We start from the raw sequence: 22,887 nt of genomic DNA, 5'->3' as shown, positions 1-22,887 counted from the left end.
ACTTCAAAACCAAATTAAATCATGTGGTTACAGCCCATTTCAAGAGCAAAAGGAGTGGCAGTGGCATTGCAATCATAACAAAAGGCTTAAATATCTTTACTGATGCCCCATATACTAGATTACAGAAACCAGAAACTAAAGGGCTGGGTAGACAATAAAGTAAAAAGCTCTGAGACACAGTCACAGCCTGAACTGACCCAAAGAACCAGGTTCATCAGCAGATGGGGCAGCACACAAGGCGCAATCCCTGGCAAAGACATCAGTGGCTTGGGGAAATTGAGGCTGGGGCTGTTGGAAAACCCAACCAGTTCCTGGCTATTCGGCTGCAAGTGGAAAAGCACAATTTCCACGGGGAGCAGAAGAATCAGAGGGCTCAGACCAAATCCAAGTGGGCACTCAGGGAAAACCCCTGCACCCTGCCAGGAGCAGCACAGCATCTCCTGCCTGGCTGGCCAGCAGCCTCCAACAGCTCCTGCTGATGGCAGGTCACTTGGCTCCTCACCCAGTGAGCCAAGCACTAAAAGTGATGTCAGGTAATGGCATTAAAAGTTTTTCCCTTCGTGCTTTTCAAGTGTGTCCATAACTCTTAATTATTTTAAGGGAAGGAACATGCAGGCCCCACCTCCACAAGGGCTGGGTGTGCTCAGAGCCAGCAGGGAAGAGCAGCCCCATTGCAGGCAGAGCACCAGCAGCATTTGCAGCAGTGACACAAGGTCTTTTCAGAAGGAAGCCCAGATCCCTGGATAGCTCACCTCCCCGGACAAGTGACTCAGCCTTTTCAAGGTACTTAATTCCAGCAGCCAACTGCCTCTGATATTATAAATGCATTATTTCCAGCTTAGCCACGAGGATCTGGGAAACATGCTTCAAATCCTGCCCTGGTGCCTGAGGGGATGTCAAGCACTCGAGAAAATGAATCAGTGGCCAACAGTCACCCCATTTTCCTCCCTGGCACGTCAGGCTGACACTGTGCTGTGCTGCACTACATCCACCAGCTTTCTCCTGCGGTCCCCTGCCATCATTAGCAAGCAAGCACAGAATTCACAGGTTGCCCTGAGAAGAGGGAGGTACAAGGCACACTCTCAAAACCTTTGGGAGGTTTTAGTTCCCTGTGCTTTCCCCGAAAAGCTTTGCTGACGTGACAGTCTTGCTCACCCTCTGTGCTGCTTTACCCATTGACCCCCGAGCCCATCCCCTCGTTCACAGACATCTTCATCAGCACCAAGGCACTCTGTGCCAGGGGCAGTGGGCACAGAAGCGTGGCTCGTGTTCTGTCACACACACACTGGAGCATCCCCAAGCCTCAGGCTCACGCAGGGGCTGAGCTGAGAAGAAGGATCATGCACAAGAGGTGTCATCGGCACGCTGTTCAACACAGGGCAAGGGAAGCACCTGAATTTTACTTTTCCTGGGTCTTTTCATCAGGAAACTAAAATGCTGTTGGTTTTACCGTCAATATTTTGCTCACAGAAGGCAGCGTGCAAAGGTGCCCCTACGAACCCGTGGTAAGGCATCATTTCAGTTGCCATTATTATGCTGATGATGTGCTGATTTCTGCCGAGATCCCAGATGACCCTGGAAAAGCAATTTCCTGTTTGATGAGATGCCGGAGTGACACCAAGTCTGGGATGTCTGAGACTCTCCTGAAGCTCTGATTAACATTTCACTCCTGGCTGTTCCTCTCCACAGCTGTATTACACAGCCAGGTTGGATTTGCAGCCTTGGGCTCGCCTGTGATCCAGAACCTTCTGCAGTTACTGCCTGGGCTGAACCCAGAAATTTTGAAGCAGAATTCTTTTTTATATTTTTCTGTCATCTCTGAAACACAAAGAGGCTCTCCCAAAGGAAGATGAGCTTCTAACTCGTGCCATTTGCACATCTTGTTTGGACCAGGGTAATTCCTTCCTCACAGCCCCCCAGACTGTTTGTTGTGCATTGCTCCAACACCAGCAAAATTCTGCAGCTGAAACCCTCCCCGGTTCCCGACGGGAACCAGAGCACATTACATCAGCACAGACATCTATGCAACACTCCTAATGAAGTTTCAGATTGATTTTCTTCCTCAAGGTTATCTGTGATGATACCTCCAGGCACATTAAAAAACTGATGGTTTAGAACAGTTTGCTCTAACAGGTTTTCTACAGCATCCTGTGACATGCAGACATCATTTTGGGAAGGCTGAGCTATTAAGGACCAGAACCTGAAAAAAAACCACAAAAACCACACCTACCAATGGATGAAAATAGTGTTTCCTACATAAGTTATATTGAAAAGAATCACAAAATCCCTTCTAAAGTGTAACTGTCTTTGCATCTGTTTGGATGGCCATAAGAAAGCCTGTGTTGTGCAGAAAGCTTTGGGAAGAAGATATCCTATGGAGTGGTCCTGCCCACAACCCCCACCAACCCCTCCGAGCTCCTGCTCAGCAAAATACACCCCACAGCATCCCAGTCCTCCATGGAAAGGGAAAGGAGTGAACAGCACTGGGAGGAACAGGTGAGGTGACAGCTGGAAGCAGAAGAAATAGATAAGGATAAAGAGAAAACAATAAAGAAGAAAAATTGCTCAGTGATGGAGCTTTAAAGACTGAAAAAAGAAAGGAGAAAAAAAAAAAAACAAATGAAATGGAACATACAGAGTGAAAGAAAGATGGTAGAATATTATAATCCAAAATAGGAAAACAAACATAGGTTAAGAGCTAAAAATACTGTCCTCATGACAGACAATAATCCATCACGGCTGTCTGTCTCAGTTCCCACAACTCCAGCGACCTGAAGGGTGAGTGTATCCTGCCCTCTGCAAGGCTTTGCCCAGGGTATCTCCCACACTGGCAAACTGCCAGGTTGATTTCAACATCCTGCTGCTGAACAAGCATGGCTCCACATAACCAATCCATGTTCATCATCAGTGATTCTGCATCATTCCTTCAGCTACGCAGCCACTGAGCTTTTGGATGGCTAAAAAAAAAGATGGACAAAAAGGAAAAAAAAACCCTGACAACATTGCCTTTCATATTTAATTTCCCATGGCTGTTACAAACATGGACCCCCACTCCACACTGATGCACACAGCCTTGAGCCAGCTGTTGTGCCAACTCTCCGAACTAAAGCCCTGTCTGTACAGCACTTTCTGCCTGTATGAAACATAGGGATGGGCATTAATCTCAATAATACACTGTGCTCCCAAATGCAAGGCATCATCCCCATTCCCCAAGGATGGCTCCTTCTCAGGGCTGCAATGGATAAGCCAAGGAACATGGGCACCAAGAGTAAACCTGGTACGTGCCCAACTGGGGCCTCCAGACCATATACCATAACCACAGATGGCAGAGCAGATAACACTAACAGCCAAGAGAATGTTCTGAAATCAGTCACTACCTGAATTCCTTTCTCCCTTTTCCTTCCCAGTCAAGGCATGCAAGAACAACAGTGCAGTACTCGTAGGTTTATCCCTGAGACAGGAACCAAAAACTGCAAAGCTGCCACGGCAAAGCCACTCTGTTTGTGGAGCTCATAACCATCTTGAACGTAAGAACTGACAGGTCATTCTAGTGCACTCGTAGTATGAAGTTAAAAAAGCAAGTTCAATACATACTCCCTCTACTACAAAAATGGCTTAATTTGAGCGAAGAAGGAATTTCATGCTATTTTCCCACCACAACCAGGCAAATTTTTTTCCCTTTTGAAGAATGATCTCCAAGCTCTCATTACTGCTGGTCTAAAACATTTATTCCTGCCCACTCAAATCTGCCAAAAGAGAAATGAATCATATGTCAATAAAACTTGGGGTCCTGAACATGTGCTTCAGAATGAGTTTCAGCGGCGAAATGTACGAATCTGAGCCCAGCTACAGCAAGGCCTGCCAACTTCATTCATGGTAATTAAGCAGAGCTACACACATTTCAGGGGATATTTAAGGAGCGCAGTGTTCCTATGGGGACTGGACTCAAGAGCCTTTCCATGAGCTTTGGAAAAGCATTAATTACCCTGCAAGAAAAAGCCTCCCAGAACTACCAAAGATAAAGAATTTGGCAATACCTGCACTGACATTTTCTACAAGGAGTGAGTCCTTCTGCTTAGCTGCTGGCTCTGATGATACATCGGGCAGCAGCTCCCCCGTGCCTCCACTTTGGATTCAACCCCCCAAGCACTGAATGTGTGATTCAAGCTCAGAGTGCTCATGTGCAGGTGCAGCCCCCTGCCTGAGGCTTGACATGGAGTAGTTTATTGCACTGAGAGGACAGCCCACTGCTCACCCACACTCGGGTTCTCTGACCACCCATTCCTGACACAATGAGCAGGGCAGTGCTGCACCGCCCACCTCCTTTCAGCCAAGGTAAATTCTCCAGCTCTTCATTCACAAGCAACTCCATGAGCTGGTAATGAAGATATTCCTCTATTAATGACAATGGCCTATCACCCATCGAGGAGCTTGCTGTACATCCCACCCACATCCCAAGATAAGGAGCTTATCTTGGTCTAGCTCACGCTGGAGCCAATGGAGCTGTTTGTTTGCTATGGAAGCTGGACCATGCCTCACCTGGGAGAAGCTCAGTGTCCCTGCTGACACTGCACACAGCAGAAGATTCCTGGCATTCCTGGCATCAGCACCTTTTTCAGCTTTCTGGTGCTGGTTCCGTACTAAGGCAGTGATCCAGCTCTGGGCTTGATGGGGTTCAGAGTGATGGTGAGACAAGGACTCAGCACCTGACTTTATCCACACGCTATGCCAATGCCATTTGGACACTTCCTCTGCTCTTCCACAAACCCTGCCACCCTCCCACTCCCACCACTATGAAGAAAAAACTTTCTCCATAGCTCCTGCCACCTGGATTCGCTTTCCTCCCTCTCTCCAGCTCATAATGGTTCCGTCAATAAATTCCAGTTTAAAAAAAAAAAAAAAAAAAGGAAAGTCAAAAAAAGAAAAATTCACATATTTTGTGTCTTTCATCTTTACATATCATGTCTATGACTGTCTGTGTTTCTCTCCCTCCTGTTACTGGTTTTCCAAGCACCTGCTTCAGCATTTTCTCCATCAGGATCTTTCATCACTGCGGGGTGCTGCCAGCTGCTGCTCCATGTCACAGCCCTGGGGCAGCCAACCTAGACTGGCAAATTTTCCTGGAGTAATGATCACAACTGCACCACAGCAGCTTTGTGTTGCTCTCCAGCATCCAAGGACACCTTTTGCAAAATAAAGTGCTACTGCACATAGATTTATTTTTTTGCCCCTGTCTATCACGATCTCACAACACAAAGCACACTTCAGCAGGCTCAGGTTCAATCCAACAAGAAACTGATAAAGGTTGTCTGTCCCTCAGCTAATCAAGGAAAAAGAGTGAGAAATATAAAAAAATTGTCAGCGTGTCAAATCTATCATTCCACAGGCAGAAGGTTCCAACTAGTCATAAAAAAACCTCATAAATTTCCAGCACAAAGCATCAATGTTATCGAAAGACATTAAAATGCATTTTTTCAAAGCGATAAGCTTTATTGTTTTACTTCTTTTAGGATTTATTTTAACCCTTTGATCAATTAATTTAACTTCAGTTCCCACTAAGATGAAATATACCTCACTAAATGAAAATCTGATCATTGAAGAAACATGGGAAGATGATACCAAACATCCCCCCAGGATGTCCTGTACAAGCACTGTTGTTCCCTTTGCAGTAGCAGTCTGCCACTTGAGGTAAAAAGAACAAGGAGGTATGAAAAGACCAAAACAATACTCTTTACTAATCAAGGCATGGAGGACTTTGCTAAAGATTTTCCATATGATAGCAAGAAAATAAATTCAAAAAGCTTCTAAGGTTAGGCCTGCCCATTCAGAGTTTTCTCTTTCTCCTCCCTTTTATAAATATCAGAAATGACAAGTTCTGCATAAATAATTTATCTTGAACGCTGGTGAAGCAGACAGCATACTGAAAGCAGCAGCAGCTTTCAATGAAACTTTGGAGAGGGGGAAAAGGAAGAGCTGGCTCTGAGCTTGGCACACAAAGGCAGAGATGATCTTGCCTAATCAAGGTCTGTATTAGCTGTGGAACGGATCCACGTTACTCATACAGAGATACATAATACAGGAAAGTATTTATCATGCAAAAGTAGGGGGTGGCAGGGAGAAACAAATGCATGGTGGGAATCACAGGAGGATAAGGGAGAGCTCTGTCCTCAGATGGATAACACAGAGCCTGTGATGAACTGCTAATACCAAAAAGAAAGGGAAAAAAAATTGTTGCAGGCACTTGTAGATGAACACTTGGGGGAACGGTTCAATGGGGGGGCCTAGGGATATGGTTTAGTGGTGGCCTTGGTGATGCTGCGTTAACAGCTGGACTTGATGATCTTAGAGGTCTTTTCCAACCTAAACAATTCTGTGATTCTATGGTTTTCCTTACAAATCACTTTGTAGCACAACTGCCCCTTGCCCCTCACTGCCACACTACTGAGCAAAGCAGATCTCACTGACACAAAGATATGCCCCACATAAAGGCACGTTCAGGGACCCCATGATTTTGATTTGTGCACAACTTTCAAAACTTTCCTTTTTTGCCTGAACATCGTTCAAGCAAAGCCTGCAATGCTCCTCCATTACAGCAAATCCAGTTGGCTCTCCTGCAGTTACCTGAAGTCTTGATCTTCCTTCCTTCCCCTTGTACAAGGCAGAAGGCCTGAGCAAGAGGTAAAAGTGCTCCCAGCCCCTCTGTGCACACACACAGAGGCCAAAGCAGAGTCAGAGTCTGAGTGAACACAAACATCAAAGCAAATGTGAACCATATAGCTTCACACAGGGTTTGATTCAGCAAAGGTTCTAAAACTTAAAAACTGCAATCCCAGAGCTGGCAAGGAGCTGGGAGAGGTGACCTTGTTACACCAACCTTGTGTGAAACTCCTATCCTTAACACAAATATTTGAGATGCTGCTCACACTACGCTCTTTACTTGGCTTTCTGCAGGGTTCTGTGCTTCTACCTACGTGGGTGATACTCCTGGTAGCAAATTTGGTAGCCAACCACCATTCCTGGTTGCAAAGCTCAGAGCTTTCCACTGAACAGCCCTCTACCTGGCTGGCAAGGAGGTGGCCCTTTCCTTAGAACAGAGGTGGAAGCACACAGGCCCTCTGCATCTCCCCTTCCCATCCCACTTCATGGTTGAATCAAGCTCAAAACCCATACAACATGCCACTTGAATCAGACAAATATTTATGGCAAGTTTAGTTCCTTTAGGGGCGTGAAGAAAATAAATCTACCACTCCTGTGCACATTTTTGCTCATGCATTAATGCCACAAGTCTGTAGAGATATCATCTTCTATATGCTTTACTGAATCAAATCATTACTGAACTGGCCCCAGTGGTTCCCCTCATGACCTCAAAGCATGGGCACGTTAACAACCACAGGAATTACCTGGGTGGGACAGTGTCACTGCAGTGCCTGGGAATGGATGCAGGTCCCTGCAGTGACAAGAAACATCTTCCCAAAGGGGCAGACTTCCAAAGCAGTCCTGAGTTGCTCTCATTCAAGCTGACACAGGATCTTTGGTCATGCCATCTCCTTTGAATATTAAAGACAGCTCCTGTACCTCACACTGTTATAAAACCAGTCATAGGCCCACGTTATTCCAACACAGCAGATTTCGTAGTAACGAGATGACAATGACTAATTAGAAACTGCGTTACTTGCCAACAGGCAAAGGAATCACACTCAAAAAAAAAAAAAAACAAACAGTGAGAAAAACGGCATCAATAATCTGATAAATTCTGTTACCTGAGAACTAGGCACAAGGGCTTTCCACCAGTGTCCACCTTTCACAAGGTCTACATCGCTCAAGGGCATTGACACTTTGCCAATAACACAATGGCGTGAGAATTTGTCAAAATCCACTACAGTTAAAAGCAGAGTTCTTCTCTGGGCTTCTAAAAAGGGGATTTCAAATGTGTACCTCTCCTCAAACACTGGGTTCTGCGTTTTGCGTTTCACTCCGGTCTGCTTGGAGTTCTTCTGATCAGGAAGAAGGCAGATCTTCACATAGGGGTTGGAGTGAGCCATGTCTTGCCTTGAACCATCGTAAGAAATTGGAGGAGGCAGATCTTTAGCCTCGATGACTCGCACTATTAGGTAATTATGCAACAGATCATACTGTGTGCTAAAATGCAGCATGCCCAGCTGATACTTCGACAAGATCTCCTCATCTGTCAAGGAGTCCATATCATCACTATTTGAGTCAAGAGAGTACAGTCTTGGTTCAAATTTTCTAAAATAGTCATCTGGGGTGTAGGTTTTTCGCAGGATAGTTGGCTGGACTATTTCTTTCTTAGCTCCTATTATTCCAAACTCGATAGGCTTAATGTCAATCAGCGGAGAACTTGGCCTCCTCGAGTCTAGACCTGAACAAGAGAAATGCACAAATATGACTGTCAGAAACTCAACTGAAGCAATTATAGGTGCACATCAACTTTGGGTGCTTCTTTGGGCACAGCTATCCTGTGTCTGTGCAATCCAGGCTCCACAGTGGGACATTTCCTCGTTGCACTGCCAACAATTAACAGCACCCTTAGCTACACCAAAGCACAAACCCACCTACACTTTTCCCTCCCTGTCCATTTTCACGTGCAATTACCACACATATGCTTCAGCAAGAAAAACAGGGTTGGTCCCTTCCATTGTGCTCCCACAGAACAGGATGAGATTTTAATCAATGTACCTTCAACTTGACTTGATTCCCTGTCTAAAAGATGAAAGAGGAAGCACTACAGTTTGATTTTCTTCCCCACAAGAATTACATTAATGTTGGAAGGACGACCTTACTTGAAATCCGCCGTGTGAGGCTGTAAGTGGACCGTGATGTATCTGACGACGACCGCCTTCTGTCAGGGGAAACATCCTGAAGAGTAGGAGGCAGCTCGCTGATTGTATTATCAGAGTCTCCATCTTTGTCCTCATTTTGGCTGCTTATCCTGTTATAATGAGAGACCTTTGGATGATTCAACCCAGTACAAGGAGTATATACAGAATAACAATGTGTTCTGGCATTCTGGGTCTAATCTCGGGTGCTCATCCCTGGATGCTGTGGGGTATCTCCTCATCTATCTGGCAAGCAAAAGGCTGAGCAACAGACTTCAAACCTATGCAAAAAACAGATTCTTTATCTTTCTGACTGTCTTTCAAACACAGTTTTATCAGTATTAGAGTACGACACAGGCCACAGAGGCACATGTAACTCAAATCTTGATCAGAAATATTATACTTGTCTCTAAGGAAAAAAAAAGTAAAACCAAACACCCACAAACTACAAACCTCAAACAGAAGCTTACTGCTGTAATTCACAGCTATACTTTGTAAACACAGACTTTACTAGGAGTGAACCATCAAGGCAAAGCTCCATGATCAGATATCCCAAACCTACCACACACCTCTCAGTAAAATATGGTTTTGAGGGTTTACCAGTGAAGTTTCAAAACTCGATCTTATAAACACAATTCATCAAAAGCTATTTATTGACATGCCTTTTTAGATAATTGGCTGCTTTCTATCCACTTCTATAAATCAGATACAATTCTCACCAGACAGTAATTTTACTACCCAGGGGTCTTGGTGGGAGCAGGGAAGTTGGCAGGACCTAAATGACAAAGCAAGTTTTGGTGAGAGCTGTAGCAGCTTTGAGAAGACTCAACAGAAGACTGGCATCACAGAGAAGTCCGCCTGTAACTCCCATTTCAGTGTGTTTAAATACACACACATACACACAAGTTGGTTTTGTATACAATAACACTCTGTTTGAAAACCCCAATGTGTCACAGCTGCAGTGGCTCCAAAAAGCAGTGAGGACCTCCCAGCTTGACTGAAAGAGGGGCAAGAGCAGATAGTAATAAATACAGGAGATAAAGTCTCCAACTGCGCGCTCAGAGGGGAGTGCTGCCGATGGAAATGAAATCACACAGCGGTGCATGACGTGTAGCGCATCATGCAAAACAGCTCATCCACGAGACAGAAAATAGCAGCAGATCACAAGGACAGTGTCAGCATGAAATGAGCAAAGCAAAAGGGAATTCTGTGTGTTTTGCTTCCAATTCACCCTTTCTACGTGCATGGCTCAGCTGGGTATAAATGAAGTAAGTTGAATCATTTTCATTAGTAACCAATGAGTGGAGTAGAGCAAATCACATATTCTGCAAGAAGCGGTAAACTTGCAGAAAAGTCCCCCCCCAAACATAAAAACCAACCAACCAAACAACAAACCAACAAAAAACCAAAAAACACCAAAACCCAAAAATCGATTGGAAATGGAAATTCTTATCCAAACCCACAAAGTTCCCAGCAGGTTGATGCAGATCTCACCAATTCAGACCCACACAACTCATCTACACTAAAAAAAAAAAAAAAAAAAAAAAAAAAAAAAAAAAAAAAAAAAAAAAAAAAAAAAAAAAAAAAAAAAAAAAAAAAAAAAAAAAAAAAAAAAAAAAAAAAAAAAAAAAAAAAAAAAAAAAAAAAAAAAAAAAAAAAAAAAAATCTGTTAATAATCAAAACCAAGCCCTATGCTAAAAGGGGCGTACAATATTTGCACAGCTCTGCAGCCCATTAAAGGCAGTCCAAATCATGCAGTTTGATATATAATCAGTACTTGGAACACAAATAGCTTTTCCATGCATAAATGCAGGGCTACACAATCATAGGTGGCATTTGGATCTGCTTGTGTTTGAGAAGCAAACGCACAGAACGAGGCAAAGGCAGGGTGAAAAGGGAATCAGGAAGAGAGGCATTAAGGATGTTCTACAATGGGTAAACGTAATAGTGAGTTAATAACATACAGATGACCTTTAGTAAGGAAATTGCTACTGAGCCACAATAATTTTTCCTCAAATAAACTTTGGCTCTGGTTAAAGCAGCTCTGTTTCTGTTTAATCCGAGCCTTTGGAAAGAGGAGTCGTGTCCTGATTTCAATTCAGCCTCACAGTGTGCACTGTTTATCTCTGGGGTTTGTGTAGAATATTCTGTAACAGGCAGCTCCAACACAAATCCTCATTCCCAGCCCACTTCTGCAAAGACCAGGATGCAAACACTCCTCATGAAATAAGAAGCTACCAGGCACTCAGATCAATACAACTGGACTCACTGCAGGAAGGGATTTTTTCTTCCCCTAAGTTGTCACTGTAAAAAATTCAGAACGTGAGAAAAATTCATGGTCTCCCAAGAGAAAGGGCTTAAACTTGCAGCTTTAACATTCCCTCCTGAATTTCCAGGACAATGAGGTGTCTTGGAGCTGCCAAAGGGAAAAACCTATGGGCAGAAAATAAAGGATGGGTCATTAAGCACAGGCACTCAGATGTTTGCTAGTTCACCAATGAGGACCATAAAAATAGTTTTCCCCAGGGGAGTGGGTAGGAAGGTGAGGAAGGAACAAATCGCATTCTGCATTACACCAGTGTCCTGGGCCCACGAAGCAACAGCAAGATGGAAAGATCTCAGCTGAAAACTTAGATCTATTTTTAAAACACTTTCAGGCTGCAAGCAGGAAAATAAATTGATTTGTTCCCAAATTCAGTGCACGCATCCAAATGCAAAATATGGTGATGTCAAATCTGTTTTTCCTTGCAGGGGTTTCCACTAAACCCAAAAGCTCCCTTTTCAAAAATAAGAGTTAAAAAAAAAGAATGAGGGGTCAACTGGCATACATAGATCTCTGAGCACTTGAAAACATACCCATCAAACACCTTATTCTAAGGCCATGTCCAAATTCTTACTCTGCTCGCACATCTAACTCCATCCATTGTTCCCTACCTCCAAAACCTCATATGGATATTTAAGAGCATAAGATCAACACAGTGAAAACAGAAATCTTCTTTGGCTTCTGAATTCTGAGACAGCAGAGGTTACAGGGATCATTTCCATCTTAAACCTGCACACACCAAAAGCTTGGCACTCCTGTTCACCAGTGAGCAAAACACACCAAGTCTGGCTCCTGCCTTTTACTCTCTTTTCCTCTTCGTCTTCCAGATTCTTGTTCCTCTGCAGGCTCATTTTTTCTCCTCTCAGTCACACCTCCTTGACTCCTTTATCTCTCCATATCTCCTCTGCTCTCTTTATCCTCCTCAAATAATTTCTGTGTTCCCTCACCATTTTCCAGCAAAATCACCCTGGAATAAATTATTGTCACATTCCCCGGCATTACCCTGGGTCCATCTCAGCTCATGAAGCCCACTGCCCTTTGAAGCAAGCAAAGCCTGATGTCCAGCTTCTAAATCAATGTGTATTACAGGCACCCTCAGAAATCACAGGATGTGCAACAGTGCCACAGGAGATGGTGACTTCAGTGATCCCAAGGCATGGGATGGCAGCATCCCTTGTACCCTCAAAAAGCAAAGCTACTTCTCTCCTGTGTCCTCCTTTTTGGTGCCTGCTGCCCCTCTCCGGCATTATCTCTGGGAACTCACCTTCTCTCAGCACTTAGGGAGACCTTAACTGCACCAAATCACCTGAAGCCAGATGGAAAGATGGATATGTGGCCTGAGCTGGGGTCCCAGACTCTTCCCAGGGTTGTGAGTGTCCATAGGTGAAGAATAAAACACAATAGAGTTGAAGCACTGGGTTGTTTTTTTCCAGAGCATGTTGTCTTCTGCTTATGGCCATTCCAGTAAGTTACTGTAGGGGCTTTCAGACTGAGCAGGACTGGGGGGAAACAATACAGGCTGGAGAAAGCATTTTATGAGTCCAAAGGTCTCCATGTTCACTAACTGTGGCAAAACCCAACTCATCTGCAAAGCCACCATACATGTGAGTTTTGAGATAAGAAGAACAGAGCTTCAATGCCCACAGTGCCCCTTTAGCCAGACAGAAGGATCCAGGAGTCAGAAACTAAACCATGGTACAATCACCCCATATCTCCAAACACACAAGATGTCCCTTCTGCTACCCAGCACACCAGACAAACTCTGAATCCCCCCTCTCGCTACAAGCCCAGCTACTTGTTCCTGAGATGTAATTGCTCCTGTACCAATCTTTCCACATCCAATACTGCAACCTCATCACTGTGCTCTCCTGTGCGTGATGCTTTCCTATTTAGCATTGATTTTGTTTCTATTCCCCATCAATTGCAGGTGAATCCATTTCTGGGGATATATCACACTCTTAAATATGCTGCTTCACATTTAAAAACCACTCTAACACATCTTGAACAGCTCTATTTTTATTGCTTCAGTATTAATTACCACCCTATTCTGCCTGGATTCGAAAGAGTACACAGATAAGACTGTGATTTAAACATGAGACAGTTTATTTCATGAAGCACCAAGACATGAACCTTCCAGCCCCGAGACAGAGCAACAGTCAACTCACAGGAGTAGATAAAATTACCTGAGTGTCTCAGTGCCTAGGTACCAACCTCTGAGCATCATATGATGCACTAAAGAGGCCTCTCCTGTGCCACAAATTCTGGACACACTGTCCATCAAACAGTCTGCTCCCACAGAAGACAGCCCAGCCCAGCTGACAACACAGCCACTAAAACAATGGAGAGCTCTGCTCCCTTCTTGGTTTCATGAATGCCTCCACAGGGTCACCCCTGTGCCGCAGATTCCCAGTTGAGAGGGAGTAAAACAGGGAACACTTCACTGACTCTCTTGGTAATGGATTTGCAAACACACTAATCAAAGTTCCAGGCAGAACCTGGTGCTGGTGTTGTTGTGATTCTTTAATGATGTCAGAAGAAATCTTGAAGAGTACTAAGGTGATGCAGGAGATCAAGTTCTGCTAAATGAAACCTTAAATGAATTTCCCCTTCAGAGCACGTACCAGCTACTCCTTTCATCTGCCTATATGATAACCACCTTCACACTAGGATAAGAAAACATTTCAAAACAACCTCATCAGCATTTCAGCCAAGTTGAAGTGCTCCAAAGGGCTGGTCCATTTGAAGAGGAAATAGGACTGAAGATGAAAGGCATCTTTAGAAAAGGGCACACAACTAAACCAGCTATCAGCTTGCTATGCCAGCCGACAAAACAACTTCTGTCTCACCCATCAGAAAAGGTTTTTACAAAGACTAACCTTGCTGTTTGAGTTACCAGAGATGCTCTTTTGTCACCTTGCTGTGAGTAGCCTGCGTTCCCACCCTCAGGACGTTCCTCCTTTCTAAGTGGCACCCTCTGAACGTCCCACTGCTCATCACAGCTGAGCAGTCCTTGGGTAAAGCTAGAAAATCGTGCATCTAAACTTACAGCCAGGCTGGAGTTTGAGCAGGAAAAGGTCCCAGGATTTCAACTTCATCTTCATTTGTTTGACAACAGCTACAGTCGAAACACTTCTGACAACAATTTCTACAAGTCCACCGGCACAGCAAGAGATCCGAGATTCTAGCGAGCAGACCCTGAAGCCATTGGAAACCAAAGTACAACATTACAACCCATCAATAGCTATTGAGAAAAAACATTCAGCTGTATTTATGTTTGTGTTTCTGCAACAGAACATTAAGAACTGTATTTATTTCAGCTATACCAACAGACAAGTGCTATGCAGTTACCAGCCCAACCCCACTGATGCCATAAGGCAGGGAAATAAGCATTCTCTGCAGGTATTTTCCCTCTAGTAGAGATGTATTATTATGTAGGTTGGCAAGAGGGTGATTTACAAAACACTGTGGTGTAGCAGAATGCCAGAGTAGAAACATGCATATTCCTTCATGAACATCAACAAACTAATAGATCAGCAAACATACAACAGAAGGAATTAAAAACAGAAGGTAAGTGAAAGCTCCAATTTAATCCAGCAAGGATCTATTTAATTAACACAGCACCGTGAACACACCTGGTCCCTGTAGATGTACCAGTATGTAACATTTGTATGATCCAACACATATATCATTACAGCCCAAAAAACTCGCCACTGAAATGGATCAGCCAAAGCACACTATCCACAACATCTCCCCTCTGCCATGATGGTTAATTTCATGAAGAGCCTTCAATTATATTTTTTAAAAGAAGGTAGTTGACCCAGAAAAATACTTTATTTCTTAGGTTTCCACAGTGCCACTGGCAGCAGCACCTGTAACAGTGCTCCTCAGCTGGACAACCAGGGGTGGAGCTCCCCATCAGAGGGGCAGCAGCTTGTGGCCCCACCTCCACGCCATCCCTACAGCCTTCCCTCTGCTTTGAAGCTCTGCTTGCTTTGAGAGGAGCAGAGACATAAACCTTAGCCCATTTCCCACCCACACCAAGTTCTGCAGTTCATGCAAAGGCTCATTAAGCAGCACAAGGGCACTGCTAAGAAAGGGCACCGCTCCATAGGCACGGGGGAGACACACAGCTGCCAGGGCACAGCACCTGCATCCAGGGTCAAACAGCTTTACAACTGTGTGTGACCTTGAAATGTTCCTGAGAAGCTGAAGAAATAAGCACACGAGATTTTCTCCAGATATCTCCCCAAATACTCAAGACATCTGCAGTATTCATGAGTGTACAGATACAAGGGGTTTCCTTGGAGGAACTCTGATCTACAGAGAAGACTCCTCAGATACGTGTCTTTCTGTCCCAGTAAAACACATATTTTTTTCCATAAACAAAATCTGGGTATTGAAAACCAAAAATTACCAGCCCAAAATGTGGTGCAGTACTTATATCTAGGACATCAGCAGAGAGTCAGAAAATACGAGACAATCCCCTCAGGATGGCGCGAGGAGACAGAGTGGGGAGTGAATCATCAGATTAACTCACCTCATTTATTGGTTCCAACTGTCCTTTTAGACATCCAGGATGAAGCAAAGGGAAACAAAATGAAAAAGACAAAAACAGGTTAGCAATGCTCAAATAACTTTAAATTTTCTGCCATGACATGCCCCAGCCTGGGATGAGCTTGAATTTCTGGCAAGACACTACCCTGTAGATATTAGAGGAAGGAGAAGTCTCCTGACTGGGCATCGGTTTCTGCTGCTTCCAGTCCTTCTCCATCAAGCTTCCTCTGCTCCTCCCTCCCCAGGAGTGAAATTCCCAAATCCATCCTGGAGCATGAAAGTCCTGCTCATGGCTCCTTGCTAATGGGGTATCACAAGTAACCACTTCTTTTCTTTCCTTTAATAACCTGTCTCTAATTGCAGCAGCTACTTGCTGCTGACAGCAAACTACATCAAAATTTTCCAGTGAAAAAAAAAAAAGGCTTTTCTCCAGATTCAGCCCATATCAATGCAGTTTCAGTGCCAACTTGTTGCAGCAACATTTCTAGGAAGGGATACAGACTGAATACTCTCCATTATGTACACACCACTGGGCACCTTCAGCCTCATCCTCAGATACGACTTGAAGAATACAAAAGATAGAAGTTAAATGCTTGAGCCACACACTCCAAAAATCCACACTGCAGCCACTGCCCCAAATCACAGCCAAGAAGAAGTCATTAAAAAACGAGTGTTTTATTCGCAAAGCCACCTTTGGAATATTATACTTGACTAATGTCATTTACAGTTGGAGACTTAGTAGCATTTCTGATGCCTGCTGAAATGTCTTTCCTATTGCATTCCCTTGATAATGCCTAAAAGTTTCCTAATTGTTCTGTCTTTCTGTAAGTGGAATCTCTAAAAAACAAACCCAAACAACACAAAACCACAGCACAGAACAAAACCCAAAACAAACAAAAAAACCCCAAACTTCATTCTACTCTTCCACATGTAGAAATTGGTTCCTAGCTTAACGCTCGTGACGGGCAAAACCAGCCTTTTATAAAGAAGGAGGGATGTAGAGGTTCCAAGAACTCTCCCATGGACCACGTTTTGGTGCAAGTCTCCCTTTTAAACTTCTTGGAAGCCAGTGCTTGCCAAACAGGCCACCACTTGTTAGAAGCACAAACTAAAATACTAGAAACCCGCAGTGCAATATGACAAAACAGCAATTACAGATAACCATGGACCAACTGTTAAAGAAAACTGTAAATGGCTTAAAGGGCTTTATCATTCCTTATTAATGCAAGGTTGCAGCCAAAGCTACAGTGGTTTAGCAAAGCTGCAAGGAGGATATTTAAATTGCTCTAAAACAAAGCAGCTGGATCCATGCCACTCAATCGAACACTGTAGCACGTGCCCTGAGAAGAAAGTGGCTTTTCCAAATGGCCCACAGGGATGCACGGCAGGCTCGTGTTAAACAGCCCTCCTGGTCACCATCAGTCACCATGACACGAACCCAGCCCTGTGTGCCACCAGCCCAAGGGCACGTGCAGCTGTCCCAAAGGTACCATGAAAAAGTGAGCCAGTGACCACCCACTAATCTCCACCAGGAAATAGGAGGGCAGGGATAAGAACTAGACATTATAGTGCTGAAGAGGTAAACAAGTCACAGGCACCATATAGGGCTGAAACGCAGGGCCCATGAAAGGAAAGCAAACACGACCACCTGTTCATCCACCTCACTCACACCAGGCAGAAGGGTCAGGGCTGGGGAAGAGCAGAGGTTTAGGGAAGGATGAGGCAGTGAGCTGGTGCTGGGGGATCCCTGAGAGCACAGCTGCTTCAATGTACTCAGCAACCCCCGGAGAAGGGCCCTGGGGTCGGGAAGGCACCGTCATGCCCTGCCACGTCATCCCAAGCTGGCTGAACAGAGAACAGAGAACAACCCAGACGAGAGTCTCCAGCTCCAAGTGAACCCCCATAAGGGCCAGGTGCATCCCTCTGCTGAGGCTGAGTGCAAGGCAGGGTGTGCCACCTCCACACCCCGCTGCGGGGCCCCAGTCCCAGAGTCTGCCCAGGCCTGGGTGGGGGTCACCTGCTCCAAGCCAGCACAAACACCAATCCCAACCGGGTCCACGGACCAGTGACAACATGCCACAGTGGCAGTGTCCCTGGGGATGCTGCAGCAGGGTGGGGTCCCCACTGGTGACAGACTGTATTGTGCCCCTGCAGTTACACCCCAGGAAAGACTCACAAGCTCCATTGCAGCGACCACCACAGCCTGGGGACAGTATGGTCCCCCTATCTACACATCCGCGAGTGGCCCCCCACCATGACTGACACGCTGGTGTGGCGATAACGCGGTATTGCTGCTGTTCTGAGTCCCCATCCGGGTAGCCCACCTTGTACCCACGGGCCCCGACGGCCGTGCTGCCGGAAGGTAGTGCCGTGTCCGGCCTCACTCGAGCCTCCTGCCGAGCCGGGGGGCCCGGGGAGCCCCGAAGGACACCGCGGGTCCACCCGAGGCAGCTCCCTCAGCATCCCCGCTCCCACCCGCCGGACGCGGCGGCGGCTCAGCCCCGAGCGGGAGGGAACGCGGGGGGAACGGAGAGGAGAGTGAAGGAGGACTCGGGACGGGGGTGCCGAGTGGCGTCGGTAGTGGGTTCTGTAGTAGCGCCCGGCCGGCCTGTGAGGCTGGAGATGCCCCGCTCGTGTTCATCGCGAACTGGGCGGCTGCGCTCGGAGCAACGGGTGGGAAACGGGCGGCTCAGGGGTCGCTCAGGGTCTGAACGAGCCCGACACTTCAGCCCCACAACGCTGGGTGAGCCCATCCATAACCCCCGCAGCCCGTGGCTCCCCGCAGACCAGGGCGCCTGTGCCTCTCTCCCCGCCGGTGCCCCCCACCCCGCCAGACTGTGCCCAGGCTGGAGGGGCCCATCGCATCTCAGCCTGCCCGCAGGGTTCAGCATCCTCCTCCCTCCACAAAGTCTTTGTGCAAAATGAGGACTCCCACGTCCCCGGGGTCATCCCGCTCCCCGCCAGAGAGAAGAGAGGCCCGAGGGCTGCTCGCCAAACCCGCGGGGATCCGCTCCCTCCCCGGGAGCAACAGCTGCCGGCCCCGCTCCTGCCCCGGCCCCGCCTGGCCCCTCGCCGGGAGCCGCTGTCGCCGCCGGGAACTCCTCCCCAGAAGTTACCCCGAAGTTGGGCACCCGCACCGGGCACGGAGGGGACAGGGGGGCCCCGCCGCGGCACCGCACGCGTCCCGCAGACGCCCCAGACACCCCGTCATCCCCGGGGCTCACCGGCGGCTCCGCACCCACCTGGATGTACGCCATGGCTCCGCGGGCGCGCCCGGCGCCTCCCGCCGCGCGGCTCCACCCGCGCCAGCCGCGCAGCAGCCGCAGCGGCACCGACACCGACACCGACACCGCCCCGGGCGGGGGCACCGGGGGGCGGCCCCCGCGGGCAGCACCGGCTCCGCGCCCGCGCAGCCACCGCCGGCCCGGGCGGACCCGCCGCCCCCGCGGGGCCGGGCGGAGGGAGCGGGGCTGGAGCTCCGAGCAGCTCCCGCCCGGCCCGGCCCTGCCCGCGGAGCCTCCGCGGGGCCGCAACAGGTCCGCCGCAGCGCGGGCGAACACTGACCTCCAGAGGGCCCGGCGCGGAAATTCAGGGATGCGAACCCCTCCTGGCCGCCGGGACACGGCGCCGGGGGAAGCGGGGCACGGCCGGGCGGGTGCGAGCGGTGGCCGTGGCGGATAAAGTGGTTTTACAGCAGCGTTTTGCCACGGAGAGTTCGCTGTGTGAGGGGATGCCACGGACACACCTGAGGTTCAACAGGGATGCGGATGTTTCATGAGGTTGAATGAACAAAACGTACACACTCACGCCTTCCCCGGCAGAGATGAGGTGGCTGGAGCAAGGAGGGAGTTGGCAACTCACAGACCTCAAAGAACATCGTGTCCCTGCGCTTATGTGTTGGGTCCAGCCAGAGGCAGGGTGGGAGGAAACGTGGTCTAGCAACGGGCAAATCCCACCGCATGGGTGGTTTGACCTGGAGAGCTCAAGTAGCAAAGCGCTCTTTTGAGGTCAAATTCTTGAAAGCACAGCAAAGTTGGGGATTTGGGGCTGTTCTCTTGAGCACCACCTTGGTGCCACACAAATTGGAGGTTTCCCGGCGTCCTGGTGTAAATAAAGTTTTCTGCCCTCGGTTTTGGAGGGCACTCCCAGGCTACAGTTCTGGCAGCAGTTTACAGCTCAGCCCAGCTGGATGATCGGCAATGGGTACAGGACACCTCCCTGAGTCACAACAGCCCTGACTCACAACATTTCAGTTTACTGTGGTGAATGGTAAAAGCATCTCCTGCTCTGGAGGATACTCCATTTTCAGATGTTGGCCAGACTAAGACCACTGGTGACTGCTGCTCCTTGTGGTCAGGAGGGAGCATCTGGGGCAGGATGTCTTTGGAAAGCTCTTGCATTACTGATCTCATTTAGTTGCCCATTTAAGTTCTCATTGAATTCAATGAAAACTCCTGTTGACTTCCGTAGGAGGGGTCATACTCTGAATGAAAAAAACCTAAATGCTCTTTTTCCCCAGGGAGAGCAGATACTGCTTTAGAAGAATAATTACCACAGTGAAGATAAGCAAGGAAAAAAGCCTGTAGTGCTTACGTGTTTCAGGCAGTTTTGAGCATATGATTAAACTGTGGTACAAGTTGTTTGTCAATTTTTGCTCTGCAGTTCTTTTTAATTTTACTTCTTTCCAAGTGCCAGTGTTTAAAATGTCAGCCTTTACTTTGAATATTGTTGCTCTTTTCACTACTGCCTTGATGTAGCTTGCAATCACTGAACACACAGATTTTTTTTTTCTCCTGTTGCAACATAATGGAGAGAGGCATAAGCTTTTCAGACAGATTTTTTGACTCCTTAAAGGCAGATTGCTGTGAGTCACAAAACTGTAGCATGCACTACACCAACATTATGTGCATGTTTTTACTTACCCCTTTAAAAATGTTTGGGGCAGAGAAAGACCAAATGCTGCATCACTTGCCACTGACTTTTTTGGTTGACACAAAAAAGAAGAGCAAAAGAAGTTTTATGTGGAGAGGGTGCCAATACTATTGATTTGTGTGTTAAAAAAATGCCCTTCCCCCCCACCATGCTTTAATAGCAGATTGTAGCACAAATGAGATAGATGTGCTTCCCTTGCACAATCATACATATACATGCATTTAAGTGCCTTTCACACTGTCACACAAAGGCTTTTAGATTACATTCTCCCAGCACACACATTCACTAAGCAAACACAGCTCTAACCCAGGGAATATGATGGATTCGAAACAGTAGACAGGTGGTTATTGTAAAATCTAATTTCAAATCTGCATATGGCTGATGCTCTGATTAAGCTCTGCTTCTTCAGCACTCAGAATAAACAGACCCATTTGACATGATGACAACATAACCTTTGGATGTCCTTTGCTGTGCACGCTCTGTGTCTGATAAGACACATTCCATACTTCCCACATGTGATGGCTGTGATGCAGATGGTGAGACTTGCAAATGCAGAATTTCTAAGCAGAAAACAAGGAAATGAATACTGCTTTTGCAGAATATGATTTTATGATAGATTTCTAGCCTTCCTGGTATTAATACACACTGGGAATAACATCACCTTCATCCAAAGCATGCACTCAAATCATTACAACCAGCCCAGCAAGTAGCAAAATGTACTTCCAGCAGAGCAAATCAGTTCAGCAGCTTCTCAGCCAAACCAGAGCCAGGGCTGTTGGTATTCAAAATGCCATGCCATGGCCAAACCTAGCCAAAGACTTTCATCCTCTTCATGCCTTAAAGTTAAGGGAGAGGAGCAGCACTCTGAAAAAGTAGAGAAAGAAAGGACAGGAAGGCAATCTGATGGCTATTTCAGAGGATTTTCATCTGAATCCTCCTAAAGGACAGTGCTTCCTACTGCAAGAGAGAAGCAAAGAGAAAAGTGGCTATGCAAGGTAAGATGAGATGTCTTCCTCTGCTGTTCATGTGCCTTATCCTTACTATCACCACTTGAACTTGCTGGAATAACCAGCCACCACTCTGCCTAAAAATAGGCTCCTTATCTCCAGATGTTTTTATAAATGGCAAGTCCCTGTAGCTGGTGCTTCCCCATTGCTGTTGACAACCTATAAAGGTCCAGCTTCTCACTGTTACAGAATTGGCTTCATTTCCCCACAGCATCATCCCTGCAATAAAGGCTTCTTCAATTCACTCTTCCAGAGCCATCTCTAGCAACGTGTTTGTCTCCTTGCAGGTGCCATGGAAATGCAGTTTCTTACCCTCAGTGGTTTCTCAGGCCTTTTTCTGCTTTGGCCTTGTACCCTGAAGGGGCAATTCCTTAAAGTTTTATTCAAGAATTTCTAGGAAAACAGGAGCTGTTCCCTACAATTTGCTCCCAGGAGAGAGGAAGGACTGGTGGGCACTGCATGGAAACCCCCAGCAACGGAGTGGTACACAAGAGAGAGAACTGGGGAAATACCCCTCTGGGAGTGCAGGCCAGGCTCTGAGAAAATCTATCCCAGCTGTAGAAATAGGAAAGCAGCAAAGTACTCACCTGCCTTTACCCCAGCAGAGCCCTGACACACCGTGTAGGGGTGAGGGATGGTTTGCTCTGGGGCAGGACAGCTCTGCCTCACTGGCCCCACACCTCACAGTCTTCCAGGAGCAACGATTAGCTTTGACTTTGCCATAGGGGCTTGTATTTATTCTATCTCTAGGAGTGACTCAGTGTCAGGGGCTGTGTCAGAAAATGCCTGAAGTGACCTGAGCTGAGCTCTGTTTCCTGCTGATAACACAGGTGCAAGCTCAGCCCCACTGGCTGCCTCCCAAGCTCATGTGCAGGTCCCCTTCAATCCTTTCTTCCAAATTCCCACCTGACATCATGCCCAGACAGCTTGTTCAGAGTAGGAAAAGGTCCTTCTAGATCATTCCTGATGTACTCCAGGGATCAGCAAGAAGCCTGGGCTCCAGTGCCTCTGTCCCAGGCTCTGGTCTCTTGAGGCATGAGAGGGTCAAAGCAATGGATCTTGTGCCAGTGATGTTGCAGTTTCCAGCAGGAACTGGGCTGACATCAGTGTGACAAACACAAATTCCAGCTCCTGACAAAAGGGGAAGGTTTTACAACCCATTCCCATGACTCATCCAGCCTTTGGTCTCAACTGCCTCTAAATCAGCCCATCGACACAGTGGACACCTGTGAAT

General features: G+C 46.9%; 1 protein-coding gene across 1 annotated transcript in view; it reads right to left on the bottom strand.

Annotated features, from left to right (window-relative positions):
• SYT17 (synaptotagmin 17) overlaps positions 1-19,007 on the bottom strand; it is a 34,030-nt gene extending 15,023 nt beyond the window's left edge. Inside the window, exons 1-5 of the mRNA XM_027885489.1 lie at positions 18,957-19,007; positions 15,698-15,715; positions 14,207-14,355; positions 8,802-8,950; positions 7,761-8,380 (exon numbers count right to left, since the gene is read on the bottom strand). Of these exons, the coding sequence (XP_027741290.1) occupies positions 7,761-8,380; positions 8,802-8,950; positions 14,207-14,355; positions 15,698-15,715; positions 18,957-18,971 (951 nt within the window). The 5' untranslated portion in view covers positions 18,972-19,007. The remainder of the gene's footprint in view (positions 1-7,760; positions 8,381-8,801; positions 8,951-14,206; positions 14,356-15,697; positions 15,716-18,956) is intronic.
• Between the last annotated feature and the right edge of the window lie 3,880 nt (positions 19,008-22,887).

This window comes from Empidonax traillii, unplaced genomic scaffold (assembly GCF_003031625.1).
Source record: "Empidonax traillii isolate 1590-97213 ecotype Southwest subspecies unplaced genomic scaffold, ASM303162v1 scaffold166:size2381449, whole genome shotgun sequence".
Taxonomy (NCBI): domain Eukaryota; kingdom Metazoa; phylum Chordata; class Aves; order Passeriformes; family Tyrannidae; genus Empidonax; species Empidonax traillii.
Note: the sequence above shows the minus strand (reverse complement) of the source record. Positions and strands in the feature narration are given on the sequence as shown.